General features: G+C 33.7%; 1 protein-coding gene across 1 annotated transcript in view; it reads right to left on the reverse strand.

Annotated features, from left to right (window-relative positions):
- The window catches only part of LOC149776053 (TPR repeat-containing protein DDB_G0287407-like), a 76,222-nt gene that overhangs the window by 27,494 nt on the left and 22,341 nt on the right, over nucleotides 1-26,387 (reverse strand). The window contains exons 7-11 of the mRNA XM_089942581.1: nucleotides 23,608-23,769; nucleotides 17,907-18,135; nucleotides 3,277-3,491; nucleotides 1,454-1,600; nucleotides 271-465 (exon numbers count right to left, since the gene is read on the reverse strand). Coding sequence (XP_089798707.1) covers nucleotides 271-465; nucleotides 1,454-1,600; nucleotides 3,277-3,491; nucleotides 17,907-18,135; nucleotides 23,608-23,769 — 948 coding nt within the window. The remainder of the gene's footprint in view (nucleotides 1-270; nucleotides 466-1,453; nucleotides 1,601-3,276; nucleotides 3,492-17,906; nucleotides 18,136-23,607; nucleotides 23,770-26,387) is intronic.

Consider the following 26,387-nt stretch of genomic DNA (forward strand, 5'->3'; position numbering starts at 1 on the left):
TTATGCCAACTAAGACCAAAGCATGTATCCAGTACTGTGTGTGTACTGACAAGCATCTGTGTGTGTACTGACAAGCATCTTTTGATTGCTCTCTTGAGAGCACAGAACACTGTCACATTATGGCTGCATCCAAGCTCACTATAACTGCACAGCAATTATTAAATAACATTTACAACAAACTGAATCATACTGTCCTCATTCATCCTATAACTATCAAAGCCTCATATAAAATGACAAGTTACAATTAATTCAACATTCAATGTAACTGACCTTTGCCATGAGCAGTTTTCCATCTATGCTAAGATAATCCACTCTCTTTTGTGTACTTTGACCTGGAATCAGGGGCTGGATGGCAAGAAGGTCCAGTAACTCGGTTTCAAGCAATCCAAAGCGAGAAATTTCCACCAGACATAATGTAGCAACAACCAGGTCTCCCCCATACTCAATAATTATTCTATTTAAGACCTACAAAAAGAACAGAAAATTAATTATATTAATTTAGTTTATAATACTCCTCAAATTTTACAATCTTAAAAACTGTACAATACTTGTGTAAAAGGGCATAATTAAGTACTACCGGTAGTTCTGAAACGAAAGGTCTATAAAAATAAACTTATTGGACTCATTCCTTGGATACTGTAAGATATATCTGAAAGGTTCTAATGCTAATGTTATTATGAAGCTTCATTAATTGACAAATTCATAATATTTAATCAATTATGCATATTTAAAGAAAAATTAATCTGTTTGTCTCTAGTTCTTGAAATATGTTCTCAACAGAGACATATGCATCTTAATGATCCAGTTTATACAATCAAACATTTGGTTAGGTGTTTTGTGATACAAACTACTGTGAAATATATATATAATTTTCAACCATGAGTCCAGGACTTTGAAAAAAAATAAATAATCTATTTTATTTACTCTGCCCATTCAACAATTAATTTGTGAGTGAGTAATCTGTTTAACTAGTTTACAATTCTTTAATGTTTCTTGGTTTAAAAAGACTCTATGGGCATTTAAAACATCAATTTTTTTAACCTAAAAAAAACCTCACATTTGTTTTCACTGCATCAAACAGTCCAACACAATGTTCCAATATAAAGAGTGTTTTATTTTCTACAAAAATAACACAGTGATTTGTTCAATTTAGATTTTCATTAATTGGGAGCCTTCTTGCAGTTTTATACAACTGTTACTAGACTTTGCATCTGAAAATTTAATTCTGCAAAACTGTTTGAAATCCTTATATAATGACTGCAATGTACAATGCAATATAAACCTAAAGGTAAGTCTGCATTTTATTCTGTAACTGAATTTTCTTTTATTATCCTTGCATATGCATAATATTTATTATCAGTGTAGAAAAATAAAATTCGGATTTCTAGCCAAGAACAATTTCTTTGTAACGTATACTCTGCCATGATCAAAAAACAAAAAATTGTATACTAACTTCTTCCAACAATCCCATCATGTCACCTGGTAATAGTTTAATTTTCTCTGTCAATTTTCTGAAGTCTCCAAAAACCCTTAATTCTTCACATGCAATGGTCAACCAAAGTGGTCTACCTGAGTCTTCCTTTTCAATCAAAACTTTCACCTGAAAAAAAATATTCAGTGAGATAAAACCCATGATTAATTAGGATCCTTTCTTTGAATGCAAAGTTTTCATGGCATTGATACAATATGAGTATGAAATAAATCCAAGTTTAGTAACTAGGATCTTAAATCTATAAATGTTTTATGACAAAAACCTTAGAAACCAAACACTGAATCTGTCGATGTCAATCAAATTAATCAAAGGGCTCATGCTACCATGTCACAAGTGTTTATTTGATGAGCTTCACAGTTTCCAACCTGTCAGCTGGTTTGTGGTATGATGACAAAAAGCATGCACAGGGGCACAGATTTGGGGATATATTCCTAATGCATGCATCGGGGCACAGATTTGGGGATATATTCCTAATGGATGTATTGGGTACACAAACACACATTATGACAAACATTATGCACATTGATAAAGACATCTTCACTAGCAATGGTTCCAATATGTTTGACTATCTATTCCTTGGTGGATTGATCAGCTATTTCAGTGCCTTTTGCTAGTGACATCTATTGGATTTCATGAGTTGTCTCCCTTACTTTGTAATGTCAATTAACCAATACAGTGTAACAATAGTGCATTTTATATTGGCTGAAAATGATGGAGGCAATTGACATTGAAAGGATACTTTGCAAGTTTAACATTGAAATTATAAGTACGTACCAGAGAGAAACCATTACAGGTGTAATTGAGGGAAACTGTGTATTTGAGGGAAACTGTGTATTTGAGGGAAACTGTGTATTTGAACAAACATGGACTGTCAATGGAAAATTGCTTATTTATGAGTCTATTCCAGTTCTGTGCTTCCTCGTCTTGATCACGGAGATATAGTTTTCAAATCAGAACAACCAGATTTTAATTGCCTGCAGAGGCTTGCAGCCACATCCAATGAAATTCACAGACCCAAATCACTTAAAGATCTGAGCGAGCCACAAAAGGTGCAGATAGGTTAACTTATCAGAACCTTGACTAGCTAATATGGTGTAGAAATTTGGGGATATATATGCCTAATCTAAGTATTGAGTATATAGATTGCTTGTAGGGTTAATGTAATATAGAAGCTATATTAAAAAGCATCAAAGGAAGAATATAGCTTGCATGATACTGATAATCATGTTAAAATTTATATAATTATAAGCAGACACATATATCCCTCTAAATATAAATAGCTTCAATTATAAATTGTGTCAGCTTATTCTTCTCTTTTGTCTAAACAGAGAATTGGTTAGAATAATGTATAATTCAATAATCTCTGATAAAAGCATTTGCTACTGAAATTATACAGTATTGTCTAAGTGCTAAGTGCTAAACGGAAGCCATCCAAAAAAAATCAAGGGAGGTAAACACTCTGACTAAACATTTCCTATCAGGATTAGAATATGAGTTATGTCTCTTTAGATATCCTGCCAGGCCTATCACAGTCAAAAAATAGATAAGCTAAATAAAGAAGCAAATTACTATCTGGAACACCAACTATTGCTAGCAGACAGCATGCTACAAACTTTGAGAGATGAAATCTCTCAAGCAAAAATTGCAGGAAACATGTAATCTTGATCTCAAGGTGCAGTACTGTCAGTGCCTGCATTCTTAGTTGGATATTCTGACAATTAAGACAATAAGAAAGACATTGCAGCAGCAGCAACAAGATTCATAATCAAAATTATATACAGCACCTGTTCATCATCCAGTTTCTTATTGTACTCGGCAAGTATCTTTCTGATAATGTCCTTCCTGATGTTGGTGTCTAGGGGTTCAACGGAGAGCTCCACAGGTTTGGTTGCATTGTCCCTCAGAGAGTTGAGACATTTCCCTTCCAGGGTACTCACTATGAGCCTCATTCCTTTAGGGAGAGGCCCATGAGGAAGCCAGCCTAGGTAATGCGCATCTCCTGTACGACAAGCAATTAATGTATTGGAATTATTCAGTAATAGGTCCTGCTTAAACAAAATCCAAATGACCATTACCAAATTTTTGGCACACATCAAATTTATTTATTGTCATGGTCATTTTCTTTTGCTTCTTAAGTTAATGAGTTGCGGATGGGATGACTTAAATTTTTAACAGAAAGATCACTGCACATTGTGGTTATAAATTTATGGTTTATAAAAATGAAATCAATGAAAATTTGTAGCCAATAAAAAAAAATAACAAATTAAGTGCATATTTATATTAGAAAGCTTTTGCAATGACAATCCCACCCATTCTCTACAATAAAATTTTGACAGGGTGAGTACTCTGAGCTGATAATTGGATTAATATGGCACTGCATGTAATCAAAACTATGTATGTACATACGTGATTAATGGACAAGGAAAAAATAATTGTTTGGATTTATTTTTTCATGGTTACGATCTTTTTTATCTCAAAATTCATGCACTTATCAAGCTTCTTGATGGCATGTGCAACAGTGTCTGAGATACTATTCTATTGTGTTATGAACTAATGACTAAAACTGTTATATTTGACTATAACTGTTTGCAGGAAGAATTGACTAAAAACTAAATTAAAAATAAATTAGTTACACAAAATATACATAAGGCTACAAGCTAAGCTGCCAATGAAAAAGCCAACCAAAACTGTATCAGATTATGGTACAACAGTATTGTACATGTGGATTTTGGGACTGTAATTGTGGCCTTACTTTTGTAAATTGATATTTATCTGCAACAAATATCAGCGAGGATAGTAAAACAGATGTTCACAACAGCAATACCACCAATAATATCATTATTCCTGAAACACAACACTATAATCCCTATTCTTACACAGTAAAACCACCATTAACATCATTAATGATGAAACACAACACTGTTATCACCATTCTTACACAGGAAAAACACCATTAACTGCATCAATCTTAAAACACAAGACTGTTATCCCGATTCTTACACAGGAAAACCACCATTAACATCATAAATCTTAAAACACAAGACTGTTATCCCTATTCTTACACAGTAAAACCACCATTAACATCATTACTGCTCAAACACAACACTGTTATCACCATTCTTACAGGGGAAAACCACCATTAACAGTATCAATCTTAAAACACAAGAATGTTATCCCGATTCTTACACAGTAGAACCACCATTAACTTCATAAATCTTAAAACACAAGGCTGTTATCCCAATTCTTACACAGAAAAACCACCATTAACATCATCAATCTTAAAATAAAAGACTGTTATCCCAGCTCTTACACAGAAAAACCACCATTAACATCATCAATCTTAAAACACAAGACTGTTATCCCTATTATTACACAGGAAAACCACCATTAACATTGTTGATCCTCAACACAACATTGTTATCCCCAACTTTATACAGCAATGTCACAATAATCTCACCATGTGACAATTTCTTTTTCTTCCTGGGTAGTAAATGTTATTTAATAATTGCTGATGCCTCAAAAGTATAGAAAATGGCTATTATTCCTCAAAAACTTTGCTTTTGTGACCAGGACAGTGATATTTTGAAATTTACCTATTTTCCAGAACATTCCAGATAGATTCAGTGCTGAATAAACTTGGAGTGATTTCTAGAACTTTCCAGTGATATAAATAGTAGTTTAAATATAGCAGCCTTAAGCCCACCAGTTCAGTTTAGTTCCAGCTGCCTAAGTGGATACATATCTGGCTATGTCTGTGGCCAATTTTTCAAGACAAGAGCAAAAAAGTACTCCGCTGAGGCATTTACTAAGATGTGTGAGGCCTACAAGGCATATTTCGGCATGCCTGTTGGGGATCATAACAAACCCTGGGCATCTCACTTCACCTATGAGCATTGCAAAAAACCTCTGGAAGGTAAGATGGACAACTGTTGCTTGGAATTTTATGCTATAAAATTTGTTAAAATTTTAAAATTGTACAAGTTTTAAATTTTAAAATGTTTTATAATTTTCAATGTTATTGAAAAAATATATCAGATATGACAAATGTTGCAAGAATCTCTAAAACATTAGTCATGGGTGAAATAAATGAATTTTTGTAGGCTGGTACATAGGGGAAAAGAGAGTCATGAAGTTCGTTATCCCAAAAATTTGGCGGGAACCCACTGACCACTCAAGCAACTGCTATTTCTGCATGGTGGACCCTGCCAAACATTGGACTGGCAAGAATGCACCTGCTATCATGTATCTGGACATTCCTTCATCAATCACTCTGGTGCCACAGAGAGAGTGCAGCAGTCTTTAGAAGAGAGCAACAACAAGTCAGAGAGCAAGGAAGATGTAGATTCAGAGGACAATTTCAGAGGTGGAGCTGAGGAGAGAAACCCAGACTACCCCAACCAAAAACACCTCAAGGACTTAATCAGAGATCTTGGTCTCACCAAGTCCAATGCCGAGCTTTTGATGCCTGGGCTCAAGTAGTGGAACTTGTTGGATGAAAGTGTGCAAGCTGCAGATCAAAGGAAGTGTCACCAAGCTTTTTCCAGCTTATTCACCCATCAAGCTGGGCTCTGCTTCTGCCACAATGTGACCAGTCTGTTTGAAGCAATCAGAATCACCTGTAACCTGAATGAGTGATGCCTCTTCATTGACAGCTCATCCATAAGCCTCAAACTGTGCTGATCCATAATAGGAACAAGTACCTGTCTCTTCCTCTGGCTCATTCGATGCACCTGAAAGAGGATTACAACAGCATCAAGACCTTGCTGGACACCTTGAAGTATGATGAGTATGGCTGGGAGGTCATCAGAGACTTCAAAATGGTGGCATTCCTGATGGGTCTCCAAGGCAGTTTTACCAAGTTTCCCTGCTATCTTTGTCTTTGGGACAGCAGGGACACCAAGCCGCACTACCACAGGCAGGACTGGCCACAGTGGACTGAGTTCTCTGTGGGGAGGAACAACATCAAGTGGGAGCCACTGGTGGACCCCCAGAAGGTGCTGATACCACCACTGGACATCAAATTGGGCCTTATGAAACAATTTGTCAGAGCTCTAGATAAGGAGTCGGCAGCCTTCAAGTACCTTCAAGACTTCTTCCCTAAGCTGTCTGAGGCAAAGGTCAAAGCCGGTGTCTTTGTTGGACACTGATAAAGAAGATCCTGGAGTACAATGAAATCCCCAAGAAGCTCACTAGTAGGGAGAAAGCGGCTTGGAACAGCTTTGTCGCAGTGGTTCGGGGCTACCTGGGCAATCACAAGTCTGAAAACTTTGTTGAGCTGGTTGAGACTCTGGTGAAGAACTATGGCACAATGGACTGCAGGATGTCCTGAAGGTCCATATCCCTGATATTCATTTAAGTTGATAAATTCAAGGAGCACATGGGAGTGTACTCAGAGGAGCAAGACGAGCACTTCCACCAGGATATACTGGACTTTGAACACTGCTACTAGGGACAGTATAACAAGAACATGATGGGAGACTATATTTGGGGGCTGATTCATGAAAGTGATTTACAGTAAAATCGTAAATCTCAAGAAAACTACTCACTTCTAAATCTTTTGTGATCATTTTTGTATTACTTTAATTTTGATTCATATGTTGATTTTTTCTGACTTTATTTGAATGAAAAGACAAATTTGCATGTTTTCTCATTGGAAATAGGTAAATTGCAAAATATCACTGTCCTGGTCATGAAAGCAAAGTTTGTGTGGAATAATAGCCATTTTCTATACTTTTTAGGCATAAGCAGTTATGAAATAACACTCATTACCCAGGAACAAAAATTGTGTTACACAGTGTCTTCAAACACAACGCTATTATCCCTACTATGAATAAGTATAACAACTAATAACATCAATCATCCTTAAACACAACACTGTTATCACTATTTTTAAACAATAAAGCCACCATTAACATTGTTAATCCTCAAACATAACACTGTTATCCAGAGAGTTACATACTTTGAAAATTTGGTCAAAAAATAGCAAATAATTTGCTTCTCTTTGACATCATAAAGACAGTCATTATCACATAATGGCTTCAAAATGTTTGACAGAATATCAAACATGTTATTCCTGCAAATACTGATAGCTGAATACATTTACAAATATGTTTGAATACTTCGCCTCCAAGCAACTTAACTATTCTAATAAAAAATTTCAACATTTGCATACCATCAAGTTTGAAGAAGTTATCTAACTTAGTTATTCTTAAGTATAAGCTTATGCTAAAACTTAATTAAAATTAGTGGATAACATTCTTGTAAACTTGGACCATGTTAATTACAGTTTTTATTCCCTATATCAGACTTCGCAAGCAGCATGTGAGAGGAGAAATCATAAACTAATTAAGCATAATAAAATATTGTTTTTATAAAAAGACTTCACTCTCATATGACAAAAATCTAAATGAGATGAGATTATACAATTATGTATACTTAAATTTCAAAATTTAACCTATCATACTTTTGTGTTGGTTTAACCAAACCGACCCCATGATAATCTTGATGCTCACACTCTCACTGAAGTCTTCCAAGGTATTTCAACAATAACTAGAACATATTTGTTGTTGAAAAGAAAAATAAATGTGTCCCCTCTCTCCACCATATCCTTTACAAATAGTCACAAACAGCATTGCCCTGTGACCTTGAAAATAAAGGTCACACTTACAAGAATCTTTCAGGTTTTGGAAACCCACTCAATGCATCCAAATATTCAATTTGGTCTGGTTTGTTCAATAGTTTCTTCAGATATCTTGTTTATAGTCTAAACAGACAGATGGACAGCACACAATTAACATGTCTATCACCTTGGAACTGCCAGGAGTGCATAATACATTGTTTGGAATAAGGATGAAAGTAAGTACCAGACTTGTTCAAAAACTTTGATGCACTGGACTCAAATATGCATAAGATGATCAAGGCAGAAATATTCCAAATGCAGGTCTTGAATTTACATGTATACGTCATGATTCATAATTCATACCCTACCCACCTTCAACATAGCATAACTACAGTGAGAAGTGAAAAATTAAATAAATGTCTAAATACATGTATATATTGTGATCATTTGTGCACTCTTTTATAATGAGTATTTACTTAAGTTTGTATCCATTCATAATGGGTATTTATTTAAGTTTGTATCCATTCATAATGCATATTTACTGAATTTTGAATCCATTCATAATGAGGATACAGTATACTGAAGTTTGTATCCATTCATGATGTATATATTTACAGGAGTGTGTTCCCTTTCATAATGTTTTTTTTTACTGATGACTGTGTACCCTTTTACAATGGGTATTTACTGAAGATTGTATCCATTCATAATGGGCATTTACTGAACTGTGTTCCTTTCATAATGGGTTTTTACTGATGCCTGTTCCCACTTATAATAGGTTTTTACTGATGTGTGTACACATTTATAATGGGTATTTATTGAAGTTTGTATCCATCCATAATGAAGGATGTATTCATTCATAATGGGTATTTACCCTTTTGTAATGGGGAATTATTTACTTAAGTTTGCATCCATTCATAATGGGTATTTACTGAAGTTTGTATCCATTCGTAATGGGTATTACTGAAGTTTGTATCCATTCATAATGGGTATTTATTCAAATTTGTATCTATTCATAATGCATATTACTCAAGTTTATATCCATTCATAATGGATATTTACAGAAGTGTGTTCCTTTCATAATGGTTTTTTTACTGATGCATGTACTTTTTTACAATGGATATTTACTGAAGTCTGTATCCATTCAAAATGGGTATTTACTGAAGTCTGTATCCATTCATAATGGGTATCTACTGAAGGTTGTGTCCATTCATAATGGGTATCTACTTAAGTATGTATCCATTCATAATGGGTATCTACTGAAGGTTGTATCCATTCATAATGGGTATCTACTGAAGGTTGTATCCATTCATATTGGGTATTTACCCTTTTGTAATGGAGAATTATTTACTTAAGTTTGTATCCATTTGCAATGGATATTTACTGAATTTTGTATCCATTCATAATGGATATTTACAGAAGTGTGTTCCTTCATAATGGTTTTTTAATGATGCATGTACTCCTTTACAATGGATATTTACTTAAGTCTGTATCCATTCACAATGGGTATTTACCGAAGTCTGTATCCATTCATAATGGATGTTTACTGATGCATGTACATATTAATAATGAGTTTTTACTGATGTGTATACCAATTTATGACAGGTATTTACTGATGTATGTACCCATTTATAATGGGTTTTTACTGATGTGTGTACTAATTTATAATGGGTATTTTTTGAAGTTTTGTATCCATCCATAATGAGTATTTACTGAAGGATGTATTCATTCATAATGGGTATTTACCCTTTTTAATGGGGAATTATTTACTGAAGTTTGTATCCATTCATAATGGGTTTTTACTATGCATGTAACCATGTATAATGGGTTTTTACTGATGTGTGTATCAATTTACAATGGGTATTTACTGAAGTCTGTATCCATTCATAATGGGTATTTACTGAAGTGTGTTCCCATTCATAACTGGTATTTACTGAAGTTTGTATCCATTCATAACGGACATTTACTGAAGTGTATTCCCTTTCATAATGGGTAATTACTGAAGTTTGTATCCATTCATAATGGGTAATTTACTGAAGTGTGTATTCATTCATAATGGGTATTTACTGAAGTTTGTATCCATTCATAATGGGTATTTACTGATGTGTGTACCATTGTATAATGTTTATTTACTGAGGTTTGTATCCATCCATAATGAGAATTTACCGAAGTTTGTATCCATCCATAATGAGTATTTACTGAAGGTAATGTATCCATTCAAAATGGGTATTTACTGATGTGTGTACCCTTTTATAATTGCAATGCCAGTAGCTGGTAAAGGAAAGTAACATTTAAATTGGTCAGAGTTTTAACATGTGATCAAAATGAACTGCGTTTATTACTGTATGAACTATGAGGAGAACTACTTTTCTAAGAATACCCACTTCTATAAATATAGTCACATGTACAGCATAAGATAAATACTGCCAGTGAAGGCAGACACAAAGTGAGAATTAAAGGAAAAGAACATTTTAACAATTTTAAAAAACCCCACATAACTGAATACATCTGGCTTCCATTGGTTGAAGGACTGGTATTATGATGACCTAATATTACCATCAAGCAGGACGTTCCCAAGTACTAAAAATAGCTACGTAACAGAAAACCCCAAACGTGTATTACTATGCTCAATTAAGATTTCTGTTTTTTAATGATGCAAACAAAATAACATAATAAATAATTGAAATTTTAATTATAAGAGTTTAATGATCGGGCGTTATTTGCTGTGTGAGTAGGCAACTGACAGTTTATACCACAATAAACTAAAAAAAAAACAACGTTAAACTCTTAAATAATGGGTACCTTTTTTGCCAGCCTATAAGTCAATGCGGAGTATAAGTTAAATGTGCAAAGTTTGGTAAATTTTCCATCCTATATCCATATATATGTTGATGCTGAGTGTAAGATGAGGCCAGCTTAATAACTCAGCTTTATCATTTTCACTTCCTTAAACACAGCATTGTGAATTTTATCTTATCTGTAACTCAGTAACCTTTCAGGTCAGGATCATTAAATGTAACTAAAAGTACCTAATTTGATTCACATTAAGTATTTAAAATGTATGATGTACTTTTAGCTACATATAATGACAATGAAAATTTATTGAGTTACAGATAGGATAGTATTTGTGATCCTGTGAGGAACTGAACTGTAGTAACTTCCAGTTTCATAAATATTAAAGGTATCATAATATGCTATTTTAAATTACCAACAATATGGAAATTGTATCATTAATGCTAAAATGCTTTTTCCACATTTATTTTTAAAGAGGTACAGAGAGAGAGAGGCATATGTATTCCATGTCATTTTTCTCCTTGCATCTCATGATCAAAATAAAATATTATCAACTGATTTGAGAGAAAGAGAGAAAGATTTCAGCTCTTCATGGGTTTTTTGTGTACCTTTCTGCCCCCCCCTTTAGCTGAAGCTTTTTTCAAAGAGAGATTAATAAATTAGATAGTAAACGTGAACTATGAACATACATACCATACTCCTTAAGAGTTTTTATATTCACAATAGTTATATAAATATAGACTCCAATTAGATTAAATCCCAAGAATTACCATTCACATGCTGTCTAATTTTCTTTGCAACTGCAATGTTCTCTCTATTCCCAACAAATATGATTATCTTTGTTAAATGCATGTACTCTTCCTTTGCTTAGGTGGCAAATGTTTTTGATCTAGTCTCATACTTTAAATTGCTGACACTTCTATCGGCAAGTTCAAAAGATGTTACTGGTTGAGAAATTTACATGACTAGCCACCATTTATTTCCTTTCATCATATGGTACCATATTCATAATACCCTATGAATAGCCTAATTTCCCTATTGTTAGCTTCACTAATCTGATCTGGTCTGCTGAATCTTGACCTCAAATAGGTGTTAGCTTGAAAAACATGACTACAGTTGTAGCATATTTAATTAGCATTTTAAATACCACTCCAAAGCCATGCTATTCTTGGACAATGGAAGTGTTAACTACAACTAAAAGGATTTGACTACCAAGTGATATTAATTGATAATGGAATATAGTACTGCATTTGTAATATGAGTAAGATCATGGTTGTCAAGCACATGTAAGTGAACAATATATTTCTCCTTCACTCTCTCTCTCACAACGGGGCATAATTCTTATTTGATTGTGATATGCAAGAACACAAATGTGATGAAATATGTCTTTGTCATGGTTATTCATCTTCTAACTTGTCAATTCAAACGGTACATATATGTAATAAAATTTAAACAGATATTACTAGTGCATCTGATGTATGTTAATTTTTAATACTGACGATCATGTAATTGTTTTAAATCCTTCTTAAGGTGGGTCCTAAATTTGTTATACACAATATTTCTCCAAAATTGAAATACTTTTTACACATTGTATTTCATAATTTTTGGATAATTCCTTTTTTCATGTGAAAAATTACATGACATACATTAAAACGATTTGGATGACATAATCCATATACAAGTCGATTTGGAGTATAAGACGAAGCAAAGATTTTCTGGACAAAAAGTATCGCCTTACAGGTCAGTAAATATGGTATTTACTGATGTGTGTTCCCTTTTATAATACCTTTTATAATGGGGTATTTATTGACAATAGTATCAATATCTTAAGTGGTTACCTATTAATAATAATAATAATAATTTTAAAAAATCACAATCATTATCATCATTATCATCACCATCATTGCATAATTATCATATACTCATTTTAACTCCATTAACTTTACATCATCAGAAACTGTGCAGTATTTCTAGATACTGCACTGCTTCATGCTGCACAAGTTGTGTCTAAAATGTATGTTAGGAAATACTTTCTATTGCAAACAGAAAAATATATGCCCATGTAGCAGATGCTTTTATTAGATTTGTCTGTGGATGAGCTAAGCAAACTTTTTAAGCTATTTTTGACTGTATTGATGATAAAGCTTATGATGTGGATGAGTCACAAAAGAAACTTTCAACCTAGCAAATGACTTTACATGCTATCTGCTACCTGTAAGCTCCAGCGATGGTTTTATTAAAAACAAAATGTGAGAAAACACAGTATTGAAAAGATGATTCTAATAATTTAAACACTTATTTAGTGGAACTGTGCACAGAAAGGTATATTTAAGGCTAAGGGTTATCCCTTCTCAATCAGAGACACCATTTTGTAAGTCAGGTGAAGAACTAAATTTAAAAACAAAATGATTGAAGGAAGCAGGTTTTGGTTGAAAAGCAAGATCAGTCTTAGAGTCAATAAACCAAGATAATGAAGAAATCTTATTATCTGCTGATGAATTGGATTTCCACAACCCAGCTGCTTTGCAATTTTCCCCAGCTTACATTTTTTAAGAGCATGTTTGGATTTGTACAGTAAAACCAGTTATAAGTGACCTCTGCTGTGAGTGATCACCTGTTATTTATAACCACATCTGTAATGCACGGATTGATTTTATTAGATAAACACACTGTCATGAGTGATCACCTGCTCATCCGATTCTGCAGCCAGAACATGACCAGTGACCATGATGTCTGGGCAAAATGTGAATTTCAACACTGCTATGAACAACCACAAAAACAATGATAAACACCACCAATCTTTATTTAATCTTCTTTACAAATGACCTTTTACCTCATACTGTTATAAAACAAAAATGGGCTGACTACCAATTTCTGAAATTTTATAGGTTATTCATGCAGTGTCTTTTATGGTGCATGATTGTAAGCCAGACCAAAGAACAAGCAGATTTTTCCAGCACTATAAACGACTGTAACAAGAGAAATGAGACAGATGCCACTGACACTTATGCAATCATTAGAAACAATGACTGCATGAACAGTAAAAACTGTTCTGATCAACAATTAACAAACATAAAACAATCAACATAATAAAAGGAGTCTCTGTGTGTGTGTGTGATTTAGATTTTTAATGTTGCTTTAACAATTTTCTAGTCATATTGCTATGATGTCTGCAGTGTGGCAGTTTAAAGTGATGTCTAGCACTGGGGCATCATGCTGCAGACATGTAGCATGATGTCCCACCCAGTCACATTATCCTGACACCAGGCCAACCAGTCCTGACACTAACCTCTTAATGCTGAGTGCCTAGCGAGGCAGCTATTAGTACCATTTTTAGAAGTCTTTGGTATGACTCAGCCAGGGTTCAAACCCACACACCCCGCATCCGGGGCAGAAGCTCTACCACTAGGCCACACCGGAGCAGACGTTACCAGTTTGTAAATTTGGCAACACAAGCATATAGTGATGTTTGTTATAGACTGTAAACCAGGCTAATGTAAAATGTTGTGAATTGCCACTGTAGTGCTTAAGTCATGCATGGTTAAACAAACCGATTGTCTTTGACCTATGTTGCCTGGGTGTGAATGTGGTCTTTGTCTATTAAACCAGCAAGTGAGAATCATTTCCTGGATTTCATTGACAATGTCAAAGGCTTGTGTGATTTGTTACTTTTTTTCTCTGATGTTATAGTGATTACACTCCATACATCAAGATATCATCTATTCAAGATCAGGAATGACTGGTTACACTCTTTTTTTTATAGAGTTAATACCTTAATGTCACCTGTGAATTAAGCCATTAACTTTTTTCTCCGAATAAATGATTCTGTTTCTTGACAATGATTGTTTCTTTTTATTTTATTCATTGGTAGATACCTGTATACAATGATTGTACAGACTTTTCACATTTGCCCAATGCCTTGTAAAAACTGTCATTACAGATGATATTAAAGCTGAATACTGACAACGTTAACACCTAGCTCCTTAATACCAACTGCAGAACCTCCAACTATAAAAAGGCAAATTGTAACACTGGAGAAAATAATTTTGGTCATTGTAAGATGTGGAGGAGAGCGCTCACAAAACAGTGGTTTAAATATTGGTAAAACAAATTTAGCATTTTATAAGGGACTAGGAGTAAAATAGAAACAATTTCATCTGCAATTTACAAGTACATGTGATCTTCAAGTATAAATGTGATTCGCATTTACAGATAGAAGTATATTATTATTGCCACATAATTTTGTTTTCAAATGATTGCATACAATATTTTAGAAAGAACTACTGTATTAATGCAGAATAGAATATAAATACAGGAATCGTGGTTATTTTTCTTTAAATAGTTCTGAAATTTGACAAAAGGAAACTGGTCTTTTTGTACAAACCGGTTATGAGAGAGTACCTGTCTTGAGATAACATTTTTTATTGGCACAAAGGGTTGTCTCTCAATACAGGTTTTACTCTACAAATCATACAGGTCATGTAGCTGGGGTTCCTCCAAAAAAAGGCATGCAGGTGAGAGGGCATACAAATTTGTAATAACAATGGCAATCAGTGTACTTACCTTTATGCATCTTAAATTTCCTCAACATATATATGTTTGCTTATTTCTGCTAATCAGAATTATACAGGTTTCAAAAACTGATCCACAGCATGGAACTGTACAACAATAAAGTTTACATTTCCAACAAAAATCACATAACCAACTGAGACATTACTGCATACTGCACTCAAAAATGAAATGCATTTGATATTCCTTAACAAACAATATTTAATCCTGAACTTTTTTAGAATTTCAATTAAAAGAATTTCATATTTTCCCCACCTTATGATGCCAAATTATCAATGACAGTACATGTACAAATGTACAGCTTGCACCGAGGACAGTACCTCCAGGTACATGTGCATCACACAGAACTGACTAAGCTAATAACTCAAGCTCATGCAAACAGAAAAGCAGAATTTGGTTTAATCAACAGAAACAAAAATCCCTAAATTCCAAACCAACTGGAAAAGTTATTTCAAGGTGCATTAATTCACAATATGACTCTAAATTTCAAGTTTAGGTAGACAAAATGCAATTTCTGCTTTAAACAAATGATTGAGCATGCAATATGCTATCAAGTTGAAAGATCACGGGGTGGTGCTATGTTCCCATAAATACTGTTAATGTATTACTGTGTATTAGATGAACTACGATTGTGTATTCACTCTTGAGTCCAGTAGAAATTGAAAATATTGTTTGTTGTAGTGTTATCATTTTATTATTCAGTTTTAAGCAGTTAAGTAGAAAAACAAAATGAGCATATAATAAAAAGGTTGCTACTTTTGTATGGGAAACTATGAACTCTTGTTCTGAGCAATACTTCATTCCAAACATCATGCAGTATAGCTCAGAAAAAACTCAGTCATATTTTCCCATACAAATGCATCAACTTTAAATTACTGAAGGTAACATAATAACACATGTCATCAGTGTGAACCCAAAGGAAAATTATTAGGAAACATGCAGTAAAAGATTAAAAGAATATAAATAATACCCATGTCATTAATAGACACTGCACATACAGTATATTGAAAGATAAGAACACATGATACATGATTTGAGAAGGAGGAAAACTAAGCGAAGATGACTATATGACTATAACTGATTTTAGTAAGTATTATATAAGTTGCTTCAGCATTATGTATATTGTTTGTTTGCTTGTTTTCTTTTCTCTTATTCATGGGAAGCTTCATAGCCTGACTCTGCTTAAATTGTAATGATGTTGTTTGTTGTTGTTTGGCTTGTTTGTTGTTGTTTGGCTTGTTTTGTTGTTGTTTGGCTTGTTTGTTGTTGTTTGGCTTGTTTTGTTGTTGTTTGGCTTGTTTGTTGTTGTTTGGCTTGTTTAGTCTCATTTTTCAAGACATGAATATTAATGAAGATCTTATTAAAAATGATCTACATTTACTAATATGGTTCACTGGCTTGATTTCATGCTTTATAGCAGCAACACAAGTAGGTTACTTAGTGCTGGGGCAATTGGATTAATGTCCCTTGTGCAAGAACACATCATGGTAGCTGACCCAGGCTGGTCCAGTGGTAGGATTTTAACCTGCACCCCTTCAGTTGTGAATCTGGCATGCTAACCACTCAGCCATCACAGCTCTCTACTAATATAATGTGACATTTGTTTATAGGAAATAAATTAAGAAATTTAAGAAATGTAAATGTACTTGGTAAAATTAAATGCAAAATTCTGAAGTAATACATTAGATGAAAATTAAGTGATTGTAACATAATTTTTGCTGTTTCTGAGTAATACTTTAGATGAATGCCACCTCTAATATTTCATGATTCTACATGTGAAGTTTCCAAGGAAACGCTGTTATGCAAAACCCTGAAGTTAGTACCTATAAGAACAGCAACAAAAATGATGACTGTTGTAAAACTGATACCTTCATCTCACCTATGCCTGCAAACTAGCATGAATAATTTTATTTAAACTCATTACTATGCCAAACTGGTTAAGATTCATATTACTGAGTAAATCATTATCTATCATGGAGTCGTCATTTTTGCAAGAAGCCCATGCTACAGCGGTGTATGAAATTTATACTAGTGAAGGGTGTAATAGAGTGTTATTCAGTTGTAATTCTGGAACTTCTTGTATTAAAATTAACATTTAAAAGCAGATATTTAAAAAACATTAAAAAAATTCTGAAGAAAGAGTGGTTTTCCAGCTGGCCAATTTGTTAACTACCATATATATTTCACCTTTTACTCTAAAACTGTTAATTAAACCTGTAATAAATCAGTCTATTATTTCAACATTCAACAAGATAGTATAACATAGGCCTGACCACACCTATAGAACCTGAATCCATAGAACCTGAATACGATATGGTACAGTGATGTGTTAATCATTAACAGCTATAAAGGCATGACTGGTATATGGTCAATCTACTTGGTCTATAAAAAGAAAGATTATATGATCTCTAAATACTAAATCTAAGACAGACAAACCATCATCATCCATCTGGTTAAGGGCATCAATGACAATAATGAACTTCTCATATCCCTCTGCCAAAATGGATTCTGTCACTTTCTGAAACATGGTTTGCGAGAAACGCTTCATTTCCTCAACATCTACTGGCATTTTCTCTTTAACAGGCATAAACTCCATGAAGATACGTGCAAGAATATTATACAAGTCGGTTGATCTGGGAGTGGCTCCAATGAAATGGTAAAACACCTGAAAACAACCTCTAATGTCTATTATAAAATTTTAAATTGGTAGACTGAACAATGAAATAGTTGCAAACTTGGCCAAAAAATGAATTAATGACCATAAATGCAACAAAATGTAGACTTGGACTTTTCTGCAATGTTGCACATTTAATGAACTTAAAATTAATAAAGCTATTGGAGATGGGTTGATTGCAGAAAACCACACTTACTACAATTTACTTGGCAGGGCCTTAAGTAGAGGAACTTATGTTTTCGAAATCAAAGTTAGAAAAAAGGACACTGAAGGACAAAAACTCCTCCAAAGAACATTGAAAAGGAATATTGTAAATCCATATCATATAAAGTCTCATCAATCTAATCATGGATGTCAAATTTAGTTTAAATCCATCAATCTTTGGCAAAGTAGTGAGTTGGCAGGAACTAAATTTGGAGAACAGACAATCAGGTGTCATAACCCTTTTGAAAAAAGATGTGGGACAGTGAAAATTAAAGTAATTCAAGGTATTATTATTTAAATCCAACAGTCTTTAGTAATGCTTTTGAACCAGTCATATGCCGTAACCCTGTAATGCACATCAAGGTGCACTAGAAATCACTCCAGTTCAATATCTTATCAAAATCATGGTGCATACAAAAATTGGTTGACGTGCAAAAATCCTTAAAACAGTTATGATGCAGAAGCATAGGAGAATGAGAAATCAGGGGCTATAACTCCTCCAAATGATGTTGTGGAAATCTGTAACTTTAGCCTATTTTAAAGGTTCATACGAACAGAACTGAAAGCAAAATTAACAGTATTAAAAAAGTCAAACACAAATTGGTTAAGATAACCTGTGGATGTCAAGCAAGGACATGGAATTTGCGAATATAACTCCAGTAAATGATTCATGGAATGTTGGAAATGGAACTCATTCAAGGTCTCATCAATATAAAGGTGCCAAATTATTAGTTGAAATCCAACAACACCTGATTGGCTAAGCTGCAGAAACAAAAACCAAAAACATGGGCAATCCTTTAAGTGATATCATGGAACACTGGAAATCCAACTTACTCAAAGGTTTCCTCAACATAAAGCTGCATGCCGCCCGTATGAAATAATTAGGCGGATTCCACCTGGAACTTAAGCAGACTCCAGGTGGAATCTGCCTAAAATATTAAAAATCTGGTTAATACAAAGGCGGACATGGAAAATTTGAGAAATCAAAGATGAATCCATCTAGAGTCTGTCTAACTCTAAGATGAACTTTTGTCAAATTCCTGCTATAAATACATCTTTAGGCATAATTTTGGACTTAGTTGATTTTCCACCCACCATCTAGATGGAATTAGGAACTCAGTCACTGACATCTATTATATGAAAGCAGGAATCTGGACTTGGTTTATTTTCTAACCAACATCTAGGCGGAATGAAGAACTTAGTCATTTACATCAGTTAAATAAGGCATAATTAGGACTTGGCTTTTGTGTGTCTGTAAAGTTAAATGACTGAAAATATAGTGATATTTTGTGATTGTAATATCACTGACAGTTCAATAAAAATATCAATAAGATATAATAACATTTACTGTTTCTTGTACAATTTGAATGATTTTCAGCAGCATTTATATTTCCTGTTTCTGATAGCTGTAATTTTATTGTTTATTTTGGGCACAATTTATAACTTCTTTTTACAGCTTTCCATGTTAAATTTCTTTTTCAAATTTGTTGTTGTTGTTGTATTTTTGTTTAACTTCAATTGGATTTAACTGCCCTCGAACAAGTTTTCATCTTGTTTTCCATTTTAAAACATAATTTTGCTTTTCTCCTGACCTGAATTTCCTCAATATGGACCCATTGTTTAATATCGTCTCCGAAACTTTTTTAAAAATAATGGTCCATCTGGTCCCATTCCACAACGAGCTTTCAAATAAGTATTTGTTCCGTTTATTGTTGAACAGATGATCGTTGTATAAAGCTTTCTGATTGGTCAAAATATTTTAACTGACCAATGAATCGTCGCGTAACAGAAACTGATGGAAAAGAGCATGTTTGCTAAACATTGCGATTTGAATTTTCGAGCGGGACAAGAAATTGAATAACCATTTGAAAAATGTGCGGCAATGAGAATACCCTGAATGCAAATTTGATGGGAACATAATTGATGAATCTGTATGAAAACTGAACGCCAGGACAAGCATTTTGCATTTTGTGCCATAAAGAGCTTTACAGTAGCGGCTAACGTGCTAAATAAGACAAGGAATTGAATCAGGAATCAGGATGATTTCGAAGTTATACAACTCCAAACTGATTAACATTAAGGAGGGACAACGTGTAGATCACTGGTGGGAATTGTTGCCAGATATCCATGTCTGTCAAAGATAGTCATATCTTTGCAGAATTTTCTTGGCTGAAAAGTAGAATCTACTTTCAATCTTGTGAGGCATTATTGTGTATATTATCAAAATATTCTTGGTGTGTTGGAATTCAGTATAAAATAAGAGTAATTATATCATGATAAACGTTTGTCACGGCTGCTTATGGAACAAGGACTAATTCGAGAGACCACAACAGCATCATAATTTTAAGTTTGATTTCAATTCAACAATCAACATCAAGCTGCATGCCAAGTTTGATTTAAATTCAACAATCACCATAAAGCTACATGCCAAGTTTGATTTAAATTCAACAATCAACATAAAGCTACATGCCATGTTTGATTTCTATTCAACAATCAACATAAAGCTGCATGCCATGTTTGATTTCAATTCAACAATCAACATAAAGCTGCATGCCAAGTTTGATTTAAATTCAACAATCAACATAAAGCTACATGCCAAGTTTGATTTCAATTCAACAATCACCATAAAGCTACATGCCAAGTTTGATTTCAATTCAACAATCAACATAAAGCTACATGCCAAGTTTGATTTCAATTCAACAATCAACATAAAGTTGCATGCCAAGTTTGATTTCAATTCAACAATCAACATAAAGCTGCATGCCAAGTTTGATTTCTATTCAACAACCAACATAAAGCTGCATGCCAAGTTTGATTTCAATTCAACAATCAACATAAAGCTGCATGCCAAGTTTGATTTCAATTCAACAATCAACATAAAGCTGCATGCCAAGTTTGATTTCTATTCAACAATCAACATAAAGTTGCATGCCAAGTTTGATTTCAATTCAACAATCAACATAAAGCTGCATGCCAAGTTTGATTTCAATTCATAATGTTAAGCTGAAGAAAACAAAGCTAGGGCAACAGGCAATCAAAGGCCATGACTCCTCTAAATGATGACATGGCCAACTAAATTGAGTTTTCACCAATATAAATCTGCATACCAAATTAATAAGTCATATCTTATAGAAGCCAAATTAGTGATGGATGGATAGAGAGTGGATGGACAGACAATTTGATAACTATTGGGCTCCACCAACTTTTTGGAGTAAGTTGCTAAGTAATTCATTGTATTTAATTTCCAGGGGTTATACACTTTTCAGTTTGTTATGCTCCAGTATGTAAAATCCTACAAATGAAATATTTATTATTGTGACCAGGTTATAAGAAGATGTCAAAGAGACAATTTAAGTTCAGCTGTGTAATTGTACTTTTCTGATGCAACTTTCAAAAAATACTTAGCGTAAGAGAAGTAACATTAGTCCCCCGACCCTACTTTCAATGGGATGAGTCAAAATGATGAAAGTACAATGTAGATACCATGCTGACAGCTTAAAATCTGCCAGGAGATCAAAACTTTAGCAACTGAGTTAAACTGTGAATACCAAAGTCATTTGTGTAAGAAAAGTAGTTCAATGATTCCAACTTTCACTGGCAGCAGTCTAGAATGATGTAAAGAACTATCTGATAACCACAGGATAATAACAGCTACAGCTTCACAAATATGATAAAGATTTATACTGTCATAGTGTACAAAAGTATGTCACTACAGAATACATTCCCCTGAAGTGGTTCTGCATAAATCAAGATTCCCCTTGATTTATTTACATGCACACACCATGCCTCAATCTGGAGATATGCAAGAAAACAAAATAATAATATTTATGGTTAAACTGTGAATAATAGTCATAAGAGTAAGAAAAGTAGGTCACTGTGAACTACTTTCCTTTGGGTGACTCAGAATAATGCAATAAACACCATGGCTTCATTCCATGTATATATCATTGCTACAGATAGAAATTTGTAAGGAGGACACATGTATGCTATGGTTAACCTGTTAACAGCAAAGATATACTTTTAAAAAAGTAGGTCACGGGGACCATCTTTCAACTGCGGTGGTTGAAATGATGCCAGAAATGTCCTAAGTTCCAAGAAAACAACATAACTACAGCTGAAGATTAGCAGGCAAGTCAAGTTTTAAAGTGGAGTCAACATTCATTAGTGTAATAAAAGCAGGTCATTGTGACACACATTTACCTGTGGTTCCTGACAATGATGGAAGAAACAATATAAGTTTTATGATTATATCATGCTTACTGATGAAGATTTGCCAGGATGACAAATATTTAACAATGGGTAACCTTTTAATAACAAAATCATTTATGTAAAATATGTCACTGTGACTAACTTTCCCTTGCATTTCATAATGATACAAAGAACACCATTAATAAGTTCTAAGAAGATATCATATCTAAATCTGGCAGTAGTGGCAGTCAAACAAAAATGCACAGTGGTGCAAAGGCTGTAGACAATTCTGACACAATAACCAATACTGGTGATACTAAGAGTTTGGTATAAACTCTTGATTATTTTGTACAAGGGCACAAACATTAAACACAATCGAATTATCCCAGGTATGGTTCTGTAGAGTAGGAATATTTAATGGTTGATACAATTTAGCAATTTAGTATCTCTGAGTGAGATCACAATACGTGACCTGTTAACATTTATCACCTTTAACATTTTAGATAAAAATATCACTAAAAATAGCTAGCTAAATTACAATCCCAGTTTTGAACAAAACTGCCAAATTTAACAACCACAAAAAATACCTGCTCTATGGTATTAATTTATCAATAATTCAAGAAAATTGTATTGTTCAATAGAATTTCAATAGAAAATTCTATAGACCAATCTCTGGAGGGGAGCAAAATGGGGTCCCAAGAAAAGTGATTGTTCAACAGAGTTCTATTTCTATAATTATCAGATGTAAGTGGTAACTCAGTGCATGTGAACCTTATAGAAGGTTTGACCATCCTTACGATCAACAAAATTAAAAATCTTTAAATATTTTGATTTCCATAACTGCATTGTTAAAGCTCAATACAAGAGTTAGAAAAACCTTGTTCCTGGCTACACAAGAGGACTGTTAGATTAATAGAGCATTCCAGTGCATATATTGGATTCTTTTAATCTAATATTAAAAACAATTAGATATGAATCATGATTAAGAAATGGTGTGCTTTGGTATTGTTTTGACTCTCTGTCATTACATGACTTTTCCAATGAACAGTTCTGAAAATTTATCTCCCTTACCTTGTATTTTGAGTCCTGCACAAACTGTTTAATGGCATAAGCTGCAAGGGCTGACTTGCCAGCACCAGGAAATCCTACCAATACAAGTGGCACAGAATTCTCTACACTGTTTGAAACATACTGCATCATTTTTGTAACATCAGTTTCACGTCCGAGCAAGACCTGTTTTACAAAGAAAGGGGCAATTAAGTCCAACAGCATGAAAGGTCTGCTGTCTAAAACTATTAGGAAGTAAATATTTATATTAAATAAAATATTCTTTATAATATTCTTTATAATATTCTTTATAATACATAACATACATTTGATTAATATGCAATTTTTGTAAAAAATAATGAAGCTTCCTGATAGTTCAATTAAAACGTAAGATCAGATAAAACAAGTAATTTGTTCTGACCATCACAAGTATCTATCAGAGAACAAAGAAAGGTCAGCAATGAAAATTGTGCATGAATTCTTCATTATTCAACGTAACTCTAGATTTGTTTACAGACCTGAACTGTAAGATTGTAAATTCATATTAATGTATTTTTTTTCTCTGAGAAAGTTTGTTCATCTTTGTCATTAAATTAATACTGTCAAATGCATGTCCACACTTGCAATGATGAAAAACCTCACAGATATTTATCAATTTCTGAAATGAAACAGAAATGTTTTGCGTTGTGTCTATAAGGCACAAATGCCACTGCCCATGACCAAGATCATGAAAATACAAGCTGAAAACTGACATACCATATGTACTCATATATAAGTTGAGACCAACTGCAAATTGCACAGACCCAGATGTGCCATCGCATAGTACACTGGCAGATCTTGGTCTGTAAAGTTTGTCTAGAGTACTCAGTAGAACAAACAACAACAACATTCACCACAATCTGCTGGCACATTATGCTACAGTACATCAGGATCTTTTCAGTCTGCAGTTTGACTTGACTTATAAGCGAGTAAGTACAGTACATGTATACCACCAACATGTGCAGTACAGAGGGATTTTGTGGCAATGAAAAAGGTTAAACTGAAGAAATAGAGCTGTGATCATGTCATAAATAATGTGCATACATGGAAGTAGGTGAATTGTTAAGAAAGAAATCTTGCCTAAATGTTATGTTCCTCACTTTTAAAATTGACAAGGCAATATTCGTCAGTGCTGCAAACTTCACACATGCACCAAATAAATGAATCAGATGTACTGAGATATTTCATATAAATGCACAAAATATGTAGCTATGAATGCATCAAAATGCATAAATATGAAAACAATGGATTCACAGTGGTCTAAAGTATGCAGTTATGCTATAGGTGAGAAATGTAAGGTCCAATTACGATTCACTTTCACTTGCCATACACATCCCAACAGGAAGCTGGTTCAATATGTTTGAGATATAGTTCTGCAGATAAATCGATACTTAGTTCCTGAAGACCATTTTATTCTATTTTCTACAAGATTTTTAAAGTTAAAATTTGTAGCAAAATGAAAATTGCCTAAATTTGGGCTTATATATCAACCAATACTGTTGCTCCCCCAATCTTAAAAATACTTCTGATATTTCAATATATATTGTCGGAGACAGTATCACCTGTGTGCACACAAGGTGAAGTTGAGAAATTTAGAGAACCATGAGCTATTTAAAGAATAAAAATTACATGGATATTACTAGATTTAGCACTGCCAGGCAAACATACACTGAAATTAAAATGAGTGTCATCAGCTAACTTGTATGCTGAGTTTTAATTGTCACATGCTATTTAAACTGTTGAGAATGGTAAATTTTAGAATCTGTTGCTTTCAGAGGTAAATACTGTACATATTCCCCTCTACTAACCAGACCAGAATCCCCAGTGCATGCTACATGAAAGATGATTGTGTCATTTTAAATGGACAAATCAAACTAACCGGACCAGAATCCCCAGTGCATGCCTTATGAAACATCATTGCATCAATTTAAATGAACAAATCAAACTAGCCAGACCAGAATCCCCAGTGCACACCTTATGAAACATCATTGCATCAATTTAAATGAACAAATCAAACTAGCCAGACCAGAATCCCCAGTGCATGCCTTATGAAACATCATTGCATCAATTTAAATGAACAAATCAAACTAGCCAGACCAGAATCCCCAGTGCATGCCTTATGAAACATCATTGCATCAATTTAAATGAACAAATCAAACTAGCCAGACCAGAATCCCCAGTGTATGTTATATGAAAGATCATTGTCATTTTAAATGAAAAAATCAAACTAGCCAGTCCAAATCCCCCAATGCATGCATTATTAAAGATCATTGCATCATTTTAAATGAACAAATCAAACTAGCCAGTTCAAAATCCACAATGCATGCCTTATGAAAGATCATTGCATCATTTTAAATGAACAAATCAAACTAGCCAGACCAGAATCCCCAGTGCATGCTACATGAAAGATGATTGTGTCATTTTAAATGGACAAATCAAACTAACCAGACAGGAAGCCCCACTGGATGCTATATGAAAGATCATTGTGTCATTTCAAATAAGCAATAAAACTATTTATTGAAAGCAAATAGGATGTAATAACAGCGTTAATGCAGTCATACCCTTAACATGTTATCATAAAGAAGAACTTGTTTTTCAATGACACCATGAACAAAAATGCATGGGTTTAAATTCCACAGAAACTAAAGCTGGTTAATGATGCATGATATACAGGCCTCTTTGAGTAGGTGACATGCTTTATTCAAGAAGATGCATCTAATCTTGAATTTCTCTGCTGTAACTAAATGAATAGAACATATCTTCAT

The sequence above is a fragment of the Sinohyriopsis cumingii genome, chromosome 18, assembly GCF_028554795.1.
Source record: "Sinohyriopsis cumingii isolate HCF-2022 chromosome 18, ASM2855479v2, whole genome shotgun sequence".
NCBI lineage: Eukaryota > Metazoa > Mollusca > Bivalvia > Unionida > Unionidae > Sinohyriopsis > Sinohyriopsis cumingii.